Genomic DNA, 18,266 nt, shown 5'->3' on the forward strand with positions numbered 1-18,266 from the left:
TCTCCTTGGGGCAGTTGCTGTACATTATCATCACTCTTTCATTCATTCAACAAATCTTTATTAGAGACTTAACATGTAGAAGCCAGGGATAGAAAAATAAATCTGAACTGGATTTTGCTCTCCAGGACGTCACAATCTATAGTGGAGATAGAGAACAGACTCAAATAGCTATACTATAAGGAAAAAAAGTGGTTACTACCAAGAAAAATACAGAGAAATTACTTGGGAAGTTGAGAGGACAGAGATTGCTTGTGGGGAGGGAGTTGGTGGGGGAGAAGGAGAAAGGTTTTAGGGCTGAGAACCAAGGAAAGGAAAAGCATCGGTGCGGGGTAGAGTATTCGTCTGCTCCTCTCACAGATGAAATAAGAGAATTCTCGTTCCTGTAAGCGACAAATCTCACTCAACTTCACACTCGATTGCAGCAGGGCCTGGGTGAGAATTCAGAACTCCCCAGCCCTCGTCCGAAGCATTCACCATTACCACACTCCCCTTCCTATAACTGGAGGGCAGGCCAGGCCAGGCCAGGGAAAGCCGCAGAAAGGAGGAGGTGGGGGGGTCGCAGGCCACTACCCCAGGTCGGGGCACAACGGTCTCAGCAGCCGAGGGCGGCGGGCGGGCGCGGGAGAGGGGGTGGGCAGACCAAGGGGCGGGGAGAGGGGCGCGGGCTGCACTCCGGGGCTGGCCAGGGCACCCGCGCGGCCGCCAGAGCCCGCGCTCACGCTCGCCTGCCATGGGGCGGCGGGTGCCGACACTGCGACCGCTGCTGGCGCTGCTGCTGCTGCTGCCGCGGGCGCTTCCCGGGGCGCACTGCCCGGAGCCCTGCCGCTGCCCGCCCGACGGCGCCCTGCGCTGCCCCGGCCCGCGGGCCGGCCTCACCCGACTGTGAGTACGCGGCGCCCCGTCCCGGCACCCTCGCTCGCTCCGGGCCACCTTGTCTCCCTACTCTTTGGCCCCCTTTACCTGGAAGCTTGGAGAAAACGGCTTCGCCCTATCAAATTCCACCACCTTTTAAAGTGGTGAGAAGGCAAAGCTTGGGGACTGTCTTTGCCATCCCGCGCGGCGCCTTGGGTGGAGGCCCCGCCTGCGGGCGCACCCTGCAGCCCCTGGCGACCCCAGGCCCGCGATTTCCCGATTTCCCCCGTCGGGGCTGTGGCAAGGGGCGTGGAATTGCCCAGAAGCCACGGGGTAAGGCCTGCTCCCTGCTGCTGCTGGAAGGGGACCGGGCGTGATGCTTCTCAATCAGCGGCTGTCTCCGTCTTTGACCCTTGCGCCAGCCAGCGCGGTGAAGGTTACTGTGGCCTCTGGCACCCTGCGCTCCTCTAGGCATGGGTTGGCGCGCCCTATGGCAAGGGGTGACCTAGTCACTCAACCGGGATTGCTGGCTGGCCGCCTCTCCCAACCAGTGCCCAGGCGCACCTTAGTAAGCTTATGAGCCACTGCTCTGCCCCTTCCCAGACGCACTTGCAGTTCTCTCCGGTTGTCTGATCAAGGTGTGCCTTCTGTCACACCTCCCACACACCACCCAGGCCTCCCGTTTACAGAGGTGATTAAAAGAATTGCATACATCAGCAAGCAGGTGGAGGAAGTTGTTTACTGACGCGATTGGGGTGGAGAGACGAAGGGCCTTTAGTGCTAGTGTATCAGAGTGTCAACCTGGTCTCTTCTCTTCGATTTAGAAAAAGGTACCACACAGTGGGGCGCCTGGGTGGCTCAGTCAGTCCAACGTCTGCCTTCCGCTCAGGTCATGATCTCAGGGTCCTGGGATCAAGCCCCGCATCCGGCTCCGTGTGGAAGGGGGCGGTGTCCGGTTCTCCCTCTCCCTCTGCCCCTCCCCGCACTTGTTCTCTCTCTCTCTCTCCCTCTCTCTCTCCCTCTCTCTCTTTCCCTTTCTCTCATGAATAAATAAAATCTTTAACAAAAAAAGAAAAGAAAAAGGTACCACACATTATATGATTCTATTTACATGAAATGTCCAGATAGAAAGCAGATTAGTAGCTGCCGGGTAGGGGTGAAGGCCCAGTGACTGCTAATGGCCGTGGCTTCTGGGGATAACAAAAGTTGCTTAAAATTAGATTGTGGTGATGATTGCACAACTCCACAGACATACTAAAAACCATTCTGTACACTTTAAACGGGTGAATATTACAGCATATGAATTATATCTCAATAAAGTTGTTAAAAGAAAAGAAAGAAAAGTACTGTAAAAGTATCCAAAAGGCACTAGGCTGGTGGGGGCTGTGGTTATATTCTAACCATTGGCAGTGATGAAATTCCATTCTTGGGGAGGAAAGAGGCAATCCCCCATGTCTCCTTGGGCCCCAGCAGTCAGTCAAGAGTCCACTTTATGAAGGGAGTTCCCCTCCCTCCTGAGGAGCTGAGCCTCTCCCCTCAAAAAGTTAGTGGCCTATGATCATGGGGCACCTGGGTGGCTCAGTCGGTTAAGCATCCCACTCTTGATTTTGGCTCAAGTCATATCTCAGGGTTGAGAGAGCCAGCCCCACATCGGCCTCCAGTACTGGGTATGGAGCCTGCTTAAGATTCTCTCTCTCCCTTGGGACGCCTGGGTGGCTCAGTTGGTTAAGCGTCTGCCTTCGGCTCAGGTCATGATCCCAGCGTCCTGGGATCGAGCCCCACATCGGGCTCCTTGCTCAGCGGGGAGCCAGTCTCCCTCCCTCTGCCTGCCGCTCCCCCTGCTTGTGCTTGCTATCTCTCATTCTCGCTCTCTGACAAATACATAAAATCTTAAAAAAGAGGGAGAGAGATTCAAAAGAAAGAAAGAAGAAAGAAAGAAAGTTAGTGGCCTTCAGGCAATGTTTGCAGTTGAGGGATACAGTTTAAAGATTAAGGGGTTTATATTAATTAGTTTCCATTAATTATCTTGTCAGCTCAATTCCCTGAAGGTGAGGACCATGCTGAGAGAATTGGTTTCAATCAATCAACAAATTCATGGAAGCTGCCCCCCAAGTCCCAGCCCTTGTCCTTCCCTGACAAACCTCCCGTCTTGCCTTTATGAATGATTGTACCACTAACAGCCTTTCTCACTCGCCCAGTACTTATCATACAGACTGCAAGAAACTGAGGTCCAAAGAACTGGAATAACCTGACCAAGGTCCCCTTTTGCTATTGAGTAGCAAAGACTGTTAATTGTGTTTTTATATTTGCTTGTCTTTGTAAGAAAAGTACCCTTTCCTAAATTCACGCACACACACACACACGCACACACACACACACACACTATCCTGGCATCCACACTAAGAGCATCTTCTAGACATGTAGACACCTTAGGTCAGCAAGCATGCTGCCCCTCACAAGGTCAGGCTTCCTGAACATCAGGTAATCCTCCTTTAGGCGAGAACCCTATGGGCACGATAAAGTGACCTCATCATCCATTCATATACCAAGAGAAATACATAAGAAGGGATAGAAGGGTAGTTACTTTAAGGCAATGTTACTCAAAGTGTGGTCCTAGACCAGCACCATTAATATCACCTGGGAAATGTTAGAAAAGCGCACTCTTGAGCCGACCCCCAATCTACTGAATCAGAAACTCCGAGGATGTGGTACAACAGCTGGTGTTTTAACAAGCTCCCCAAGTGGTTCTGATGCATGCTAAAGTTTGAGAACCAAGATATTACTCTCCATGAAGGATATAATCTTGTGGAAAGCAAGAGTATGTTTTCAAATTCCTTTGCCATATACTTTCCTTCCTCATGCCCCCCCCAACACACACACACATACAAAATACCTATTTATTGCAAAAGGCAGCTATGATCAAATTAAAAGCCCAAACTCTGATACATATGGAAAATATGCAGGATTGAGAAAAGGTTTTGTTCGTTTTTGTCTTCAAAGAGGAATAAGGGAAGGAATGCATGGAGGACAGACTGAAGATAGGAGGGCCGGGGGAGAATATATTTAATGGAGTAAGATCTCTGTGAGGGTGGGAGAAGAGTGTCATCTCAGATCACAGGGGAAGGGTTAACCTGAGAGAGGGATGCTTCTGAGTCCTGGGGGGATGGATAAAGGTATAACTTCGCATTGAGGCAGAAGACAGGAAAAGTGAACAGCTTCATACTGAAATCCTCTTTCCTTGACGATGAATGAATGAAATGGTAAACTGTAATTACAAGATAGGAAAAAAATGTTATGAATAACAAATTATCAGGGGTTTGCCAGAAAAAAAAGCCGAAATTATGAAAGAAGGCAACCAGAAGAAGAGAGATAGGGTCTTATGAAGTCACGCACAGGGTCTGACTCTGCAGAAAGAAGGGCAGCACTCTTGTTTCTGGGGCTTGGAGGAGCCAAGTATTATTGCACAACATTTTAGAATTCATCATTGCCTCTCAGTAGGTGCTAGCTTGTATTTTAATCTTTCAGGCCTTGGAAGTCTGCCTTGTAAGACTTCCATCTAAAGTCCATTATTTGGTTTAAAGGGGGGAAAAAAGGAATATGGATTACGATTGTTTGTCATTGACAAGCCCACTGTTTACAAATTTTGAAAATGGCACTGTTCAATCATTCATATCTTTCTACCTCTTCCATGTTTTATTAAAAACTTAGGTATTTAAAATCTAAAATGTGATACAAAAAATAACCTCCCACATGTTCATTCATTCTAATGGGGGGGGAGTAAAAGAAAAAAATTGATTTAAAACATTTCCTTTTCCTTTTCTTATTAGTTTCAGACAACTGGAAGGAGAGGGGAAAAAAATGCTTTTCACCTTGCCATGGTTATATTAAGATCTTTGTCTCTATGACAACAGAAAGGTTGATCTTCTTGATATGGAAATAGCTTCTGAAAAATCTGTTAGTTACAAAATGCTAATAATAATAATGGCAATTTATTTTTTGCATGTCGTGCCTACTGAACAGAGATTAAACTTTAAACTTTATTATAAGACACAATCCAAAGTCTTTGGAAGGATAAAATGTGCTGTATCTATCAATCCAATGTTACAGGAAGATGTTAGTCTCCTGACATCTTTCCTGAATGTATTTCTCCTTCTCATACCTTCTGTGAAAATCAGGTCCAGAACAGCATTCAATGCTGTAGAGGGATGTACAGGTAAAGGGCATGGTCCCAGTCCTCGAGGAGTCCACAATCTAGATAGAAACACACACAAGAGAGTGGTGTGGCCAAGGAGAGAGGCAACAAGGGTCTAGGAATTCAGAGAACAAAGCAATTACTATGGACTGAAATCTCCAAGGGAAGACTTCACGTGCAAAGGGTTATGGGGCTGAACCGTGAAAGAGAGAAAGGAAGAAGAGTCCCAGTGGAAGAACACCAGGTTAGAGTAGATTCAGATTCCTTGCTGAGAAGCAAAGAATAAGCTGAATGGATTCGAGCTTTTTAAGTCTCTCCCAGGCTCTTAGGGGAATTTTTTTAAAGGAAAATATAAAATCGTCAGAAACATTTGCTTACATTACCCAGAGGGTTGTACAAAAACAAAGTTAAAAAAAAAATCCCAATATATAGTTCTTAATTAATAAATTTTCAATCAGAGTCATTCTTGGACAACTGATTACAAAGACATTAAGTAAAAATCATGACTTGGAGTCACTTCCCCATGAAGTTTTCTCCTATGTCTCCTCCCTCCCATACAGGCATCCTTTGATACCCTGTACTTACCTATATTTTTGCACATATCCTGCCATAATGTAACCATTTATTCAAAATCAGCCTCTTCTGCTAGAGCAGGGTTTCTCAACCTCAGCACAACTGACATTTGGAGCCAAATAATTGTTTATTGTGGAGGGCTGTTTTGTACACTATAAGATGTTTAGCAGCATCCCTGGCCTCCACCGACTAGATGCCAGTCATACTGCCCTCCCAAATTATGACAACCAAAAATGGCTCTAGACATTTGCCCAATGCCCCACAGGGGGCAAGATCCACCCCCACCCTTGGTTTTGAATCACTGTGCTAAAGTAAGAACCACAACCACTTGAAGAGATCCTATTCCACTTAGGAATCCCAGAATTTTATGGGTATTATGATTCACATTCAGCACACGTTCAACACACATTCAAGTGTTTATTGAACTATTATGATTATCAAACTGAGTAAACAGCTGAATAGGAACAATGAACCAATGCAAAAAAAAAAATGTATATTAGTTATCATGTACTGCATCTAAACATCATTTTAAAAATCTCCATCCTACAGGATGGGGAGATGAGGAGGTGCTGTGGGTCATGGAGGGAGTTCTTTGTGTTGTGTCAACATCTAGGTTCTAGATTTCACAGACCTCCAGTCTATCCTCTGAACGGGCATAGTAAACGTATCAGCTTTAAAGAAGCAAGACTATATGAGTATATCCCATCCAAACTGTTTTGATTTTTGTTATTTGTTTATTTTAACTCACTTATTAGAGAAAAATCAATCCTCAGCCCAGGATCCATTAAAACCAACCAAAACAATCCCCTAGGAGCCCAGATTGAGACCAATGGGTTCCCAGTCCAGGGTGCAAGGTAAGAGTTTACAAGACATGGAGAAGCCTACCAAGTTCTTGCAAGTACAACAGCTTGGCCCTGCCCTCAGCTTCCATGCAGCTGGGCCTGACCCGGAAAAAAAAAAAAAAAATCTCCGAATTCATAAAACTCATGTCCCAGCTCCTAACACCACTGCCCCCACACACCCAATGAAAGCAAAGGCCCAAGGTAGAGGTTGATCTTGAACTTCTGACTCAAGTCTCCCAGCCACACCTTTAAGGCAATTCTTAAACCTGGCTGTGCCTATAAACAGACTCCGTGGGGGAAGCTTTGCAAGGACCAGATTTTATTAGTTTAAAAATCATCCTTTTGGGGACAGTGAATGATGGCCCCTAGCAGAACACTAAAAAGGCAAGCAACAGAGTTCCCAAAATCTCAGTGGAAGTGTAGAGCCAAAAAGGTTCACACACCAATTCCTTTGGCATAGGACCCAGCTCCCCCCTTGGAGAGCAACAATTCCTTGGGTTTTTTTCCTGCCTTGTTCTTTTTTATTTCAAAAGCAGTAAGTCAGATTAATTCAGGGCTCGAGTTCTTCTCCTTTACCCCCCTCTATCTTCTTCCCAAGCGTCTCAGTTTGGCTTCTTTTCATGTCTTGAAATGAGACACAAAAGCCTTTCTTCCAAAATGTAATCTATCAGAGTGGCTGCACCAGATGGTGTCTTGGCAGTGTGTAACTATAACCTTACATATGGAACTTTAAAGTCAGGTGAGTCATGGTGGTGGAGAGAGACCCTGCTGCTCACTTCCAGACCCAAGGGGGCTGGCTCCACAGAAGCATATGTATTCTGTTCTGGGAGCTCCCCTTGGCGTGCAAAAAATCATACTTAACGCAGATTTTAGCAAATTTCTCACCAGCTATTTTTTTAAGAGGAGAATTAAAATAATCCCACCTCACCCACCAGGCAGGTGGGCTCTCTGAATTGGTGGGCAGCTTCTAACAGCTTCTCTCCATGGGCTTCATTTCCTCCCAGCTTCTGCCTCACAGGGAGAGGACACCCCCTCCCAGTCAGCAAACCACTCACAGCTGTGCTCTGTGTGGTCCTGAACCACAGCTCTTTAATGCCACCTGAGCCAAATTCAGAAAAGCCCAATTTATAAGTAAAACTCAACTTTCAGAATGAAGGGGTTTTTTTGGTTCCCCTCCACCCCCCCGCTGCTGTGACATTTGTCCTTGGCTCTGATGAAATGAGGTGACCCCTAGGTTCCTAATTCTACTTAAGGAGCCGCAACAGACAGGATTTCTGAGCCCACAGGGGTAGGGCTGCTCTGGTATGACAAGGTAGGGGCCAAGGCAGCCTTCCACGTATCTGAATTGATCAACAGGACAAAGACTGGGCAGATCCGAGTTCTAGCACAAGGTCTCCCTCCCCTAACTTGCACCATGGGTTCGGGCCAGTGATAAAACCTCTGCACCGTCTATAAAAGGGGCAGGATGGTTCCTGCCCTTGAGCGGGGCTGACTGTAGTGAAGATAAATGAGCCAAGCCGGCAGAGCCAAAAGTACCAGGAAATAAAGGTTCCACATAACTACAAAGTGTGATTGTAACAATCTGATGGTACAGAGAACACTGCAAACCCACAGCTGGGGTATGAGGTTGAACAGAAAATACCTCTCATCCAAGGGGCAAGCCTGGTGGAATAGTTTTGTTCCTCAGAGGTGTTAATTAGAGGAAAATGACCCACTAGGTCTTCTCAACCTGGAGGGTGAATAAGTTAGAATCTCAAAATAGCAGAGCTCGTTATTGCCTGGAGTCTGATATGCTAGTCTTTTCAGTCCAGGCTGAGCTGCCTTTCAAACATGCCACCTAACACCTGATTAGAAGCTGTTTTCTATTGTTCAACTGGATTAGTCCTGTGTATCCAGCTAGAGCATCTGATCCATTCTGGGTCCTTACTTTTCCCCATTCCCTATCCCAAGGCTCAGGCTGACACACACAAGACCTTCAGGGCAGACCTGTAGACCATCTGGGAACTATATACTGAAGCATACAGGACAATGTGCAGAATCTGTAGACACTGTCCCTGCCCTCCAAGAGCTTCTAGTCTTCAGCCATAGGAGAGAGAGATGACTGCAGAGGAATGCAGAAGGTGGGGAAGGTTATAAACCAAGTCTGGTAGGAGCTCAGAAAAGGGGGCCAGCCCTTCTAGTCTGAGTAATGAAGAAACCTCGGTGGAGGCATCGCTTGAGCTGTAGTTCTCTGAGCCTCGCTCTCTACGGGGGCAGCCAGACCAGTGTGGTCTTCCCAAAAGCTCAGTCCTGCTCTCTGACACCAGCTTGGAGAGGCCACCGGGGAATCACTATTCAGAGCCTTCTGCTCTCTCACTGACTACCACACCCCTCGCTATGGATCCTCAATGGAACAGAGCATTACTTCCCCCAGGAAAGGTCGGCGGGGCTCTGGTTAAGGCTTTTCTTATTTGTAAGCACCGGAAATCAACTCTGACAAATTTAATCATCAGAGGTTAACTTGATAGACGAATAAGGAGGAAGGTAGAAGGATGTGGGCAAGATCCAGGAAGCATTTGGCATTTTCGCAGCAAGAGATCAGTTCCCATTTCTCTGGATTCCACCTTTACAATGAGTCAGCTCCACAGAGTCCTGTCTATTACAAGTCTGAAATCCCCGAGAGAGAGAGAGAGAGAGAGAGAGAGAGAGAGAAAGAGAAAGAGAGAGAGAGAATCTGACTGCCTCAGGCCCCACCCCCAAGGCAAGAGCATAGGCTCACAATCCATGAAATGCTCCCACAATGAGATGCTTCTAAAGAAGGGGCATTTTTGAGCAAGACAGCCACACAAACTGGTGTCCACCAGAGCTGAGGAGTTAATGAAAAGTGAAGGCACACATGCCAGTAATTTCAGGCATTTTTCTTTAAGATTTTATTTATTTGAGAGAGAGAGAACGAACATGAGCGGGGTGAGGGCAGAGGGAGAAGCAGACTCCCTACTGAGCAGGGAGCCCGATGCAGGATTCGAACCCAGGACCCTGACCCGAGCCGAAGGCAGACGCTTAACCAATTGAGCCACCCAGGTGCCCCATTTCACTCACTTTAAATCCATCCTCAGATTAATTAAAAGTATGTAGTATATCAGTTGCAACCAGCTTTTACAGGCTCACTTAAAAAAAAAAAGGTTTGTAAGTGTCTGGAACTGGAGCTTGCAATGAAAGAGTTTCCTGAAGCATATCTTCAGTGTCACGGTCCTGACAACATAATATTCTCAGCTTCTAAAAAATACTTTTGAAAAATGATTATAGATGATGCAGATGTTCCCTGAGGAGAATTCAACATGTAGTTTTATTTACCAGAGTTATTCTTGTCATGTTATATTATTGCTAGAAGAATTCAGTTTAGGGGGTAAAGATTGGGTTATTTTGCTTTGTGTCTTTAGAAAACTTTAAATGGGTTTTGAGTGAGGGCTTAGATGTGTTTACCGTTTTCCTCGGAGGCTTTATATTTTTAATTAATTGTTGCACAAATAACTTGGAAAATCCATTATCCAGTGAATCTTCTTGAAAATTTTGGTTCACGGTATAATTCATAAGCTCCTCACAGCTTCTTGGGTGCTCTGGAAAGTCTGTCTTGGAGGAGAGTCACCCAAATTGCACTTCCCCATGGGAGGGTTCCAACTGACTGAACTTTTTAAAGTCAGTGAGCAAATGAGAGCTCTGCAGAGTGGTTCTCTAGGATTGTAACGTTTAATGGAAAATTGTTCTTTATCGTTTCTTAAAAGGGCTATCAGGTGACACCTGTAAGAGATAACTGAGCCCAAAAGAAAGGTACCAGGTGGATGTATTTACCCTCCCTCTCGGTTGTCGTATCTATAATCAGTAGAAAGTTAAGAGTCAGGGACAAGTCACAGATATTTTATAGATTAAAGCGTGACTCATGACAAATAGAAGAGTCCATCCCAACGTTCTGAACCCACCAGCCCCCACCCTCACCAAACCCCTCCCCTTGACAAGGAGGTTAGAGTTGACGCTAGAAGTAGCTGGGGTAGCTTGAATCCTTCACAGTAAGCAGCTGTGAGTTAGAAGTACTTACTGTGCTCTTATCTTGTGTTAGATGCTGTATTAGTATTATATAAACGTTTCCTTATTTAATCTCAAAAATCGCTGGGGTAGTTAGTATCATCAGTCTTTTATGAATGAAGCTGTGGTTTGAACGCAGGTGTTCTGGCTCGAGTCTGTAGTCTTCACTGCCCCACGATGCTGCTTCCAGAGAGAAAGCATATGCAGTTGGTGATGAGGGCATATTCTGGAAAGTACAGAGCACCTGAGAGAGAGACCTTTAACCAAAGGTAGGAGCTGACCAGCAGAGATGGGAGGATGTGCCAGATGGTGGAGACCGTGTGAGTGAAGGCAGAAAAGGGAGAGGCAAGTTCAGGAAGTACAATAGGCTGATTTGTCCAGGGTGGCACGGTCCAGCAAAAATATAACGTCAGGCGCCTGGGTGGCTCAGTGGGTTAAGCGTCTGCCTTCGGCTCAGGTCATGATCCTGGAGTCCCGGGATCGAGTCCCACATCAGGCTCCCTGCTCAGCAGGGAGTCTGCTTCTCCCTCAGACCCTCCCCTCCTCATGCTCTCTCTCTCTCTCTCTCCCATTCTCTCTCTCTCTCAAATAAATAAATAAAATCTTTAAAAATACATATATAACGTCAATCATGTGTGGGATCTTCATTTTCTAATAGCCACATTTAAAAAGCTTTTAAAAGGTGAAATCAATTTCAGTGAAATATTTCATTTAATCCACATGTACAAAATATTATCATTTCAACATGTAATCAGTACAAAAGTTATTCATGAGATACTTTATATTCCTTTTTTCTTGCCGAGTCTTTGACAGCTGGTATGTATGGAACACTTTACAGCGCATCTCGATTCGGACCAGCCATGTTTCAAGTGCTCAATGGCCATGTGTGGCTGGTGGCTGCCTGACTGGGCAGCAAAAGTTTATTGTATGGGTTATGTGAGAAGAATTGTGGGTGACAGGACCAGCAAATGAGGTTTGAGCCTTTATTTGGAGGGCCTGCAGGCTGAGACATGCATAGATAGTAGGCAGGCCAAGGGGAGGTACAGAAGATAACTGAGTATGATAGTATCACGGTGGGAGTTATCAGGAAGATTAATCTAGACCTGTTAGGGGAAACCCAGGGTGGGGTGAGGGGAAACCAAGTCAAGGACTATTCGGGGTGGAGAAAAGAATGCCCAAGAAATTTGGCAGTGGGAAAGGAATAAAGGGGCTGGAAGCAAGAGACAGTTGTGAAGGCAGGGTCCACCAGAGAATGGGCGCTCAGTAGTGGAACAGAGGAAACATTCATACGGGGTAACTGGTAAATTCTCAAATAACAGTACAGCGGGGAAAAAACTGAGTAGTCATTCTTGCTGAGGAGGATACGGGAAAGAGAGACAACCCAGTCTGGTAGGCTCATGGAGGAACAGGAACTTGAGCAGCATCTTTGGAGTTTAAGACTGTGAGCACATGGCCTCCAGAAGCTGACAGTTCTGTCAGAACGCTAAGTTTTCACCCAAGAACCAGAGGATTGTGTAGCAGAGTGTATCAACAAAACCTCCAAAGGAACAGCACTGATGTGCTTTGATTAGTGAAGGACACAGCACAGGACCAGGAACGAAGTGACCTATGTTCTAGTTCAGATCTGCCACGGAATCGCGGTTTCAGGGAAATCATTTCTCTTTTCCTAGCTGAAGATTCTTCGTCTATAAAGGGAGGGGTTGGACCAAACCACTTGCAAGCAGCCCTTTCCTCTGATTCCTTGAGTCTAATACAGTAAGTGTTTAAAGGAGTGGTCAGTCAAAACCACCTGGGTGTATTTTTAAGGAGCATTCCAAATTTTCGGATGTAAAACTTAACAAATTGAGTATCCATCTATACTGACTTCATATTTCAGGTAACATTGACATCTCAGCCCCCTGTAGGTAAATGCGGAAGAAAAGAGGCCAACAAATGAAGACATACCCAGTAATGAAGTTGCCAAGTAGATCAATGCATTTGAAAACGCAATGATTGAAAATCATTTGGAAAGGGGGAAGCCATTTTTATTTCATTCCAAGATGAAAGCAAGTTTATTATAATTACTGAGCAGCCTTGAAAAGAACACAGACATTCTTAAGTCTCTGTTGAATTTAGATCAAGGTCTTATGTAATAAATACAAAAACATTAACATTCTGTTAAATAAGGTAATGCTTTCCCCTCCCATTTTGATGAGTTCGTTAGGCAAAAAGGCTTTGAGCATCTCTGATTTCTGTCTTTTTTCCTCCCTCTGATTTGGTAACATTTAAAAATTCAGGGTGGGGACGCCTGGGTGGCTCAGATGGTTAAGCCTCCGCCTTCGGCTCAGGTCATGATCCCAGGGTCCTGGATCGAGCCCCACATCGGGCTCTGTGCTCAGCAGGGAGCCTGCTTCTCCCTCTCCCTCTGCCTGCCTGTCTGCCTACTTGTGATCTCTCTCTCTCTGTCTGTCAAATAAATAAATAAAATCTTTTAAATAAATAAATAAATAAAAATTCAGGGTGTATAGCTCTAGCAATAAACTAATTGTGAAAGATGCATGGATGTTTGTAGGTTTCTTAAATCGATAATATAGATGGCTTTTCTAAATAATTAGAAGGAAGTGAATAAAAATATTTCATTTCTGCTGTGCTGGGCAGAAGGACAGGTAAAGGCTCTGAGAAGATACGTAGGACTCCACCCAGTCTTTGGGGACTCCGTTTGGTGCAGGACTTTTTCCCTGGCTCTCCTCTTCCTCTGGCCCGGCTCAGCCCATGCACTTCAGTAGGTGGTCCTGCCCCGGAAACCCTGATGCAATCCAAGCTCTTAAAGACCAAGGGGAGGTGGGGAACCTACAGTTGTCATTGACTTCATGCAATACCTGTCTTTAAAAGGAGAGATTGTGTCAATTGGAACTGTATTTTCCATTCACCTAGGGAGTTTGCCATTTAAAGGAACCGTCCATGGAATCCTTTTGCAGAACAAAGAACCCTTTGATAATGCAAATGTATCCCATTGATAGGTTTTTATGAGAAAGGATTTTTAAATCCTGGATTTCACTAAGGCGGGGGAGGGGGACAGCCCTCCTGACTCTGAAATTCTCCAGCGAACATTATTTTGAGGGTTCGTTAACAAGCCAGTGACCTGGACAAACTGGCTCCTTCCAAGGTTATCTGTGTTCTTAAACTCCAAAGAAAAAAGTAAGAGGGGTTCAAGCCCCACTCTTGAGTATTCAGGAGACATTAGGAACAATTAAGGAGGACCTGATAATGTGGCATCATCCTTTTCAAGGTGACTGAGTTTATGTAAATGGTAGTTGCTTATCTGTAAATTGTCCCCTGGTGCTGAGTTCTGACACAAAACACACTGGTGGCTTGACAATTGGGGTTGGCTAGGAAGGGGAGTGAGTCTGGGGCCCAGGTGAAAGAGTGGATGGGAAGGAGCTCTGAAGGTGGGATCACCCTTCTGACTATCCCACCTTGAGGCAAAGGGGCCAGGCCCTCACCCTGCATTGACCAGTCATCGGATACATGCTGCCCAGGAGAGAAGATGTGATCTTGGATGAGGTGGTGATCTTAGGCTGAGGGTAATTCCAGGAGAACAACTATTTAGGGGCTTCAGCTGCCCCCTCTCCCAGCCTCTGGGGGGATGAGTGCCTCAGTCCTGAAGGAGGATTTTGGCAGCCCACCACAGCATCCTCTACAGGAGCTAACCCAACTGGGTAGCCCCAGCAAAGAGTCTCTATCTGTGCCAGGCGCCCAGTTTGAAAGTCAGAACCCAGCAGTGAGAGATACTAGGTTGAACCTAACCAGAGAGCAAGTAGGAACTGTTCCGGGTCAGAAATGTTTTTTAAGAAGCAGAGATATAGGGATCAGGATCTGGTGACTGAGGAGAAAGATGGAAGGGGCTCCACTCCTCGGTGGACTCTGGGGAGACCAGGCAGGCTACAGGATAAGGACTCAAGACAAAAACAAGCACCAACACGGTGTCAGGGGAGGCAAATGTAATTCAAGACACTGCAGGTGTACTCCTGCCCTCCAAATATTGTTAGGCTTAGTGTAGACAATGCAGAAAGACACAGGACTCCACCTGAGTCACGACCAATCACAGGATCCCAGAACTAGGGTGAGTGCTTAGTTCCAATCCTAAAGGGGTAAAGGATGCTTCTACATCAACTTTAGCCCATAACTGGAAAGGCTGGGGACTTGCAGACAGGATTCATGAATAAATGGAGTTTTCATACTTGATGAAAATAAGGCAGACTCTGTCATCCTGTTTTTGTTTCAACATCTGTGGCACAGGCACTTGGGCAAAGTGGGATTTGGCCATAATCCAGCTGTCACCCGTGTTGTATCATCCATTCATTTAAAAACAAAATGTCATATGGGAAAAGGTCTCTTCTTTTCAAAGAGAAAAGAGAAAAGAAAAGAAAAGAAAAGGAGGAAGGAAGGAAGGAAGGGAGAGAGAGAAAGGGGGGAGGGAGGGGAAAGGAAAAGAAAAGAGAAGAGAAAAGAAAAGGAAAAAAGAAAAGAAGAAGGAGGGAGGGAGGGAGGAAGAGAGAGAAAGAGGGGGGAGGGCAAGGGAGGGGAAAGGAAAAGAAAAGAGCTGTGAAATGTAATAAAAATAAGTAGTTGGAGCATCCCCCCCCCATGGACTTCCTTAACCATCTCACTATTTAGGAGGCAGAGAGAACTTTCCACCCTGCAAGCTCAACCTCACGTTTGCCCAGTGGCCTGGCTCTTTACCACCACCTGAGCTGCATGGTTTGGGACTGTCACACTCTCGTCTGAGACAGAAAAGGCTCTGTCCCTCTTTTATTTGTCTTTGCTTTATGCATAGCTTTCATTCCTTTTTTGACCCTGGACAGCGGAGCCGCTGAACCGTCCTTGCCCTTGATCTTTTGTCCCCAGTTCTCCTCGGCTGCTGCTTTGTAGCAAATGATATTGCTAGGCTTTTCCACGGGAGTTCCTCAAGTTCACACAATTCTTGGAATACACATAGGCCTAATTTCAAAACCAGAAAAGAAGGAAGGAGGGAGGGAAGGAAAGCAGGGGAGGACTCAATACATCAAAACAAAACTTTCTTTTTCTTGTCTCTCAGATACAGAGGGCTAGGTCGATCACACTTCTTCATGCAACCAACATCATCGCTGGTCCATTCAAAGTCGCTCTGCTTTTAGTTATTCATTTTATCCCCTTCTCTCACTTCCTTTCAACTTGCCATAGGCAACCATCCTAATATGTACTTAGGTGTTTTCATTAAAATATTTAATGTTTTGTGTGCATATATTTTAATTCTGCAAGTAGGATTTTATATCTTCAATTTCTTACTTGTTGCTCTCGGTACCATGACTCTAAGATCCACACAGGCTGCTCTGTGTGCCTTTAGACTCTTGCTTCTAGCTGCTGACCTATTAGTTAGGTATGTACTGTCCACGCTACCAATCTCCCACTCAGTAATGGACACTCAGTTTGCATCCAACCCCCCTGCTGCCACAATGCCTTGAAGAAAATCCTTACACAGTTTCCCTTAAGTAACCATGTCAGAATTTCTCTGGGATGTATACAGGAGTAGAATCGCAGGGTGGATTTGGAGACAGTTGTTCACGTTGCTAAAAATTTCTGGCCTCATAAAAGCACCCATCAGAGTAGGGAGCACCTTCAAAGGGAGTACGTTCAAATGGTTATTGGCAAATCTGCTTAGAAACTGCTGCCAATTGAAGATGAATCAGGATAGAAGGCATGACATCTCTAAAATAAAAATATAAGTCAGTGGGAAAAACAGCTTTGGATTCATAGAACCACATTCTGCGCCTCACTTCATGAGAATACATCTAGTGGCAAAAGCTTGGTACACCTGCCTCACCCACCTGTCTCCCCATTCTCTGGCCCCCAGGCCTCGTCCTTGCCCCAGCCACATCCACAAAGCTACCTGCTATTTGCTCAGTGGCTCCTTTATGGTAAGAACTTTATTTTTATTCTCATTACTCCTGCCTTTCCTGATCTGCAGCATCAACATCAGCTGCAAAATTTCATCTTGCACTAGGGTTGTTCTGTAGTCACTGGGGACAGCCAGGGCATGATCTACAGCTTCTCTCACTTCTGTCCAACCTTTGCTCCTCATCCCTCATCCCTACATCAATCAAAAGCTCAGGCAACCTCCCTGGTCAAACCTGAGCCAAACTGCTCTCCTGGGAGCCACACTATGCTCGCTTTTGGAGGAGGAGGCTGCTTGCTGAGAGGCTCCAGTTTCTGGGTTCCATTTGCATGAATAAACAGCTCTGAAGGGTTCGTTTTAAGCTTTTATGTAAACACTCTCCAAAATATGTTCTGTACTGCATTATCCCCAGCAATAAAGATTCTGGAATCAGAATTTGGCTGTCCGTTTTATTGATGTTGCATGGGGTACAGTAGAATACAGCTTTCTCTTCTGGAAATTTATTGACTTGGCAGTGCAGAGAGCAATAAAACTGTGTTTTTAATCAGTAAGCCAAAAGGACATGATTCCAGAAGAAATATAGGAAGCAAATGTGCCATCATAAGAAGATTTCTCCCCCCACTGTCCCTGTTCTTCTTGGATGCCCTGTTAAATAAGTTTGGGTATTGAACAATGCGCTTGGTGGGACTGTCTTCAGGAATAAAATCAGAGGACCAAGTTTGGATTACTTCCTCTAGGTTGTACCATCTCTAAGAGACTGTTGAGTAAAAGCATTTCTCTGAAATGAAATTTCTTTGCATTAGACCCTGGAGAAGAACTGTTGGTAAGCTGCTCTGCAGGAGAAATTGCGAGAGTGCAGCATTTCTCTTCTCAAGAGAAACAAGATTATAGTGCCTGTCTCTCCACCTTGCTCACTGACAGAGAGTGGGTTACCTGTACAGACCAGCAGGAAATGAAATCACTATCTCTAAGAGCTATCTGCAACCCATGTTCACTCCAGTAGTATTCAAAACAGCCAAGATATAGAAACAACCGAAGGGTCCTTCAACTGATGAATGGATTTTAAAAATGTGGTAATTACACACACACACACACACACACACACACACACACACAGAGGAATATTTTTCAGCCATAAAAAAAGAAGGAAATCCTGCCATTTGTGATAGCATAGATGCATCTGGAGGGCATTATGCCAAGTGAAATAAGCCAGACAGAAAAAGATAAATACTATATGGTATCACTTACATGTGGAATCTAAAAGAAAAAAAAAAAAAAAAACAGCCAATTTCCTACAAACGGAGAAGAGAATCATGGGTGCCAGGGGCTGCGGGGAGGGGGATATGAGGAGCTATAGATCAAAGGGCACAAACTTTGAGTTATAAGACTATCTTCTGATGATCCAATGAGAGTAGATTTTAAATGTTCTCACCCTCCCCCAAAAAAGAGTTAACTATGTGAGGTGACAGATGTGTTAATTTTCTTAATCTTTGTAATGATTCCACAATGTATGTGTATATCAAATCACCACACTATACACTTTTAAGTATATACAATTATGGGACGCCTGGGTGGCTCAGTTGGTTAAGCGTCTGCCTTTGGCTCAGGTCATGATCCCAGGGTCCTGGGATCGAGTCCCACGTCGGGCTCTCTGCTCAGCAGGGAGCCTGCTTCTCCCTCTGCCTGCCGTTCCTCCTGCTTGTGCATGTGCGCACGCTCTCTCTTTCTCTGTCTCTCTGACAAATAAATAAATAAATAAATATCTTAAAAAAATAAGTAGACACAATTATATTTGTCATTATTCCTCAATAAAGTTTGGGGTGGGGGGAGAAAG

The 18,266-nt window shown here is 45.4% G+C and overlaps 1 protein-coding gene across 1 annotated transcript in view; it reads left to right on the forward strand.

The window, feature by feature from the left end:
* The first annotated feature begins 730 nt into the window (after positions 1-730).
* The window catches only part of LHCGR (luteinizing hormone/choriogonadotropin receptor), a 54,459-nt gene continuing 36,923 nt past the window's right edge, over positions 731-18,266 (forward strand). Inside the window, 1 exon segment of the mRNA XM_036069221.2 lies at positions 731-882. Within this exon segment, the coding sequence (XP_035925114.2) occupies positions 731-882 (152 nt within the window).

Source organism: Halichoerus grypus, chromosome 10 (assembly GCF_964656455.1).
Source record: "Halichoerus grypus chromosome 10, mHalGry1.hap1.1, whole genome shotgun sequence".
In the NCBI taxonomy this organism is placed as follows: domain Eukaryota; kingdom Metazoa; phylum Chordata; class Mammalia; order Carnivora; family Phocidae; genus Halichoerus; species Halichoerus grypus.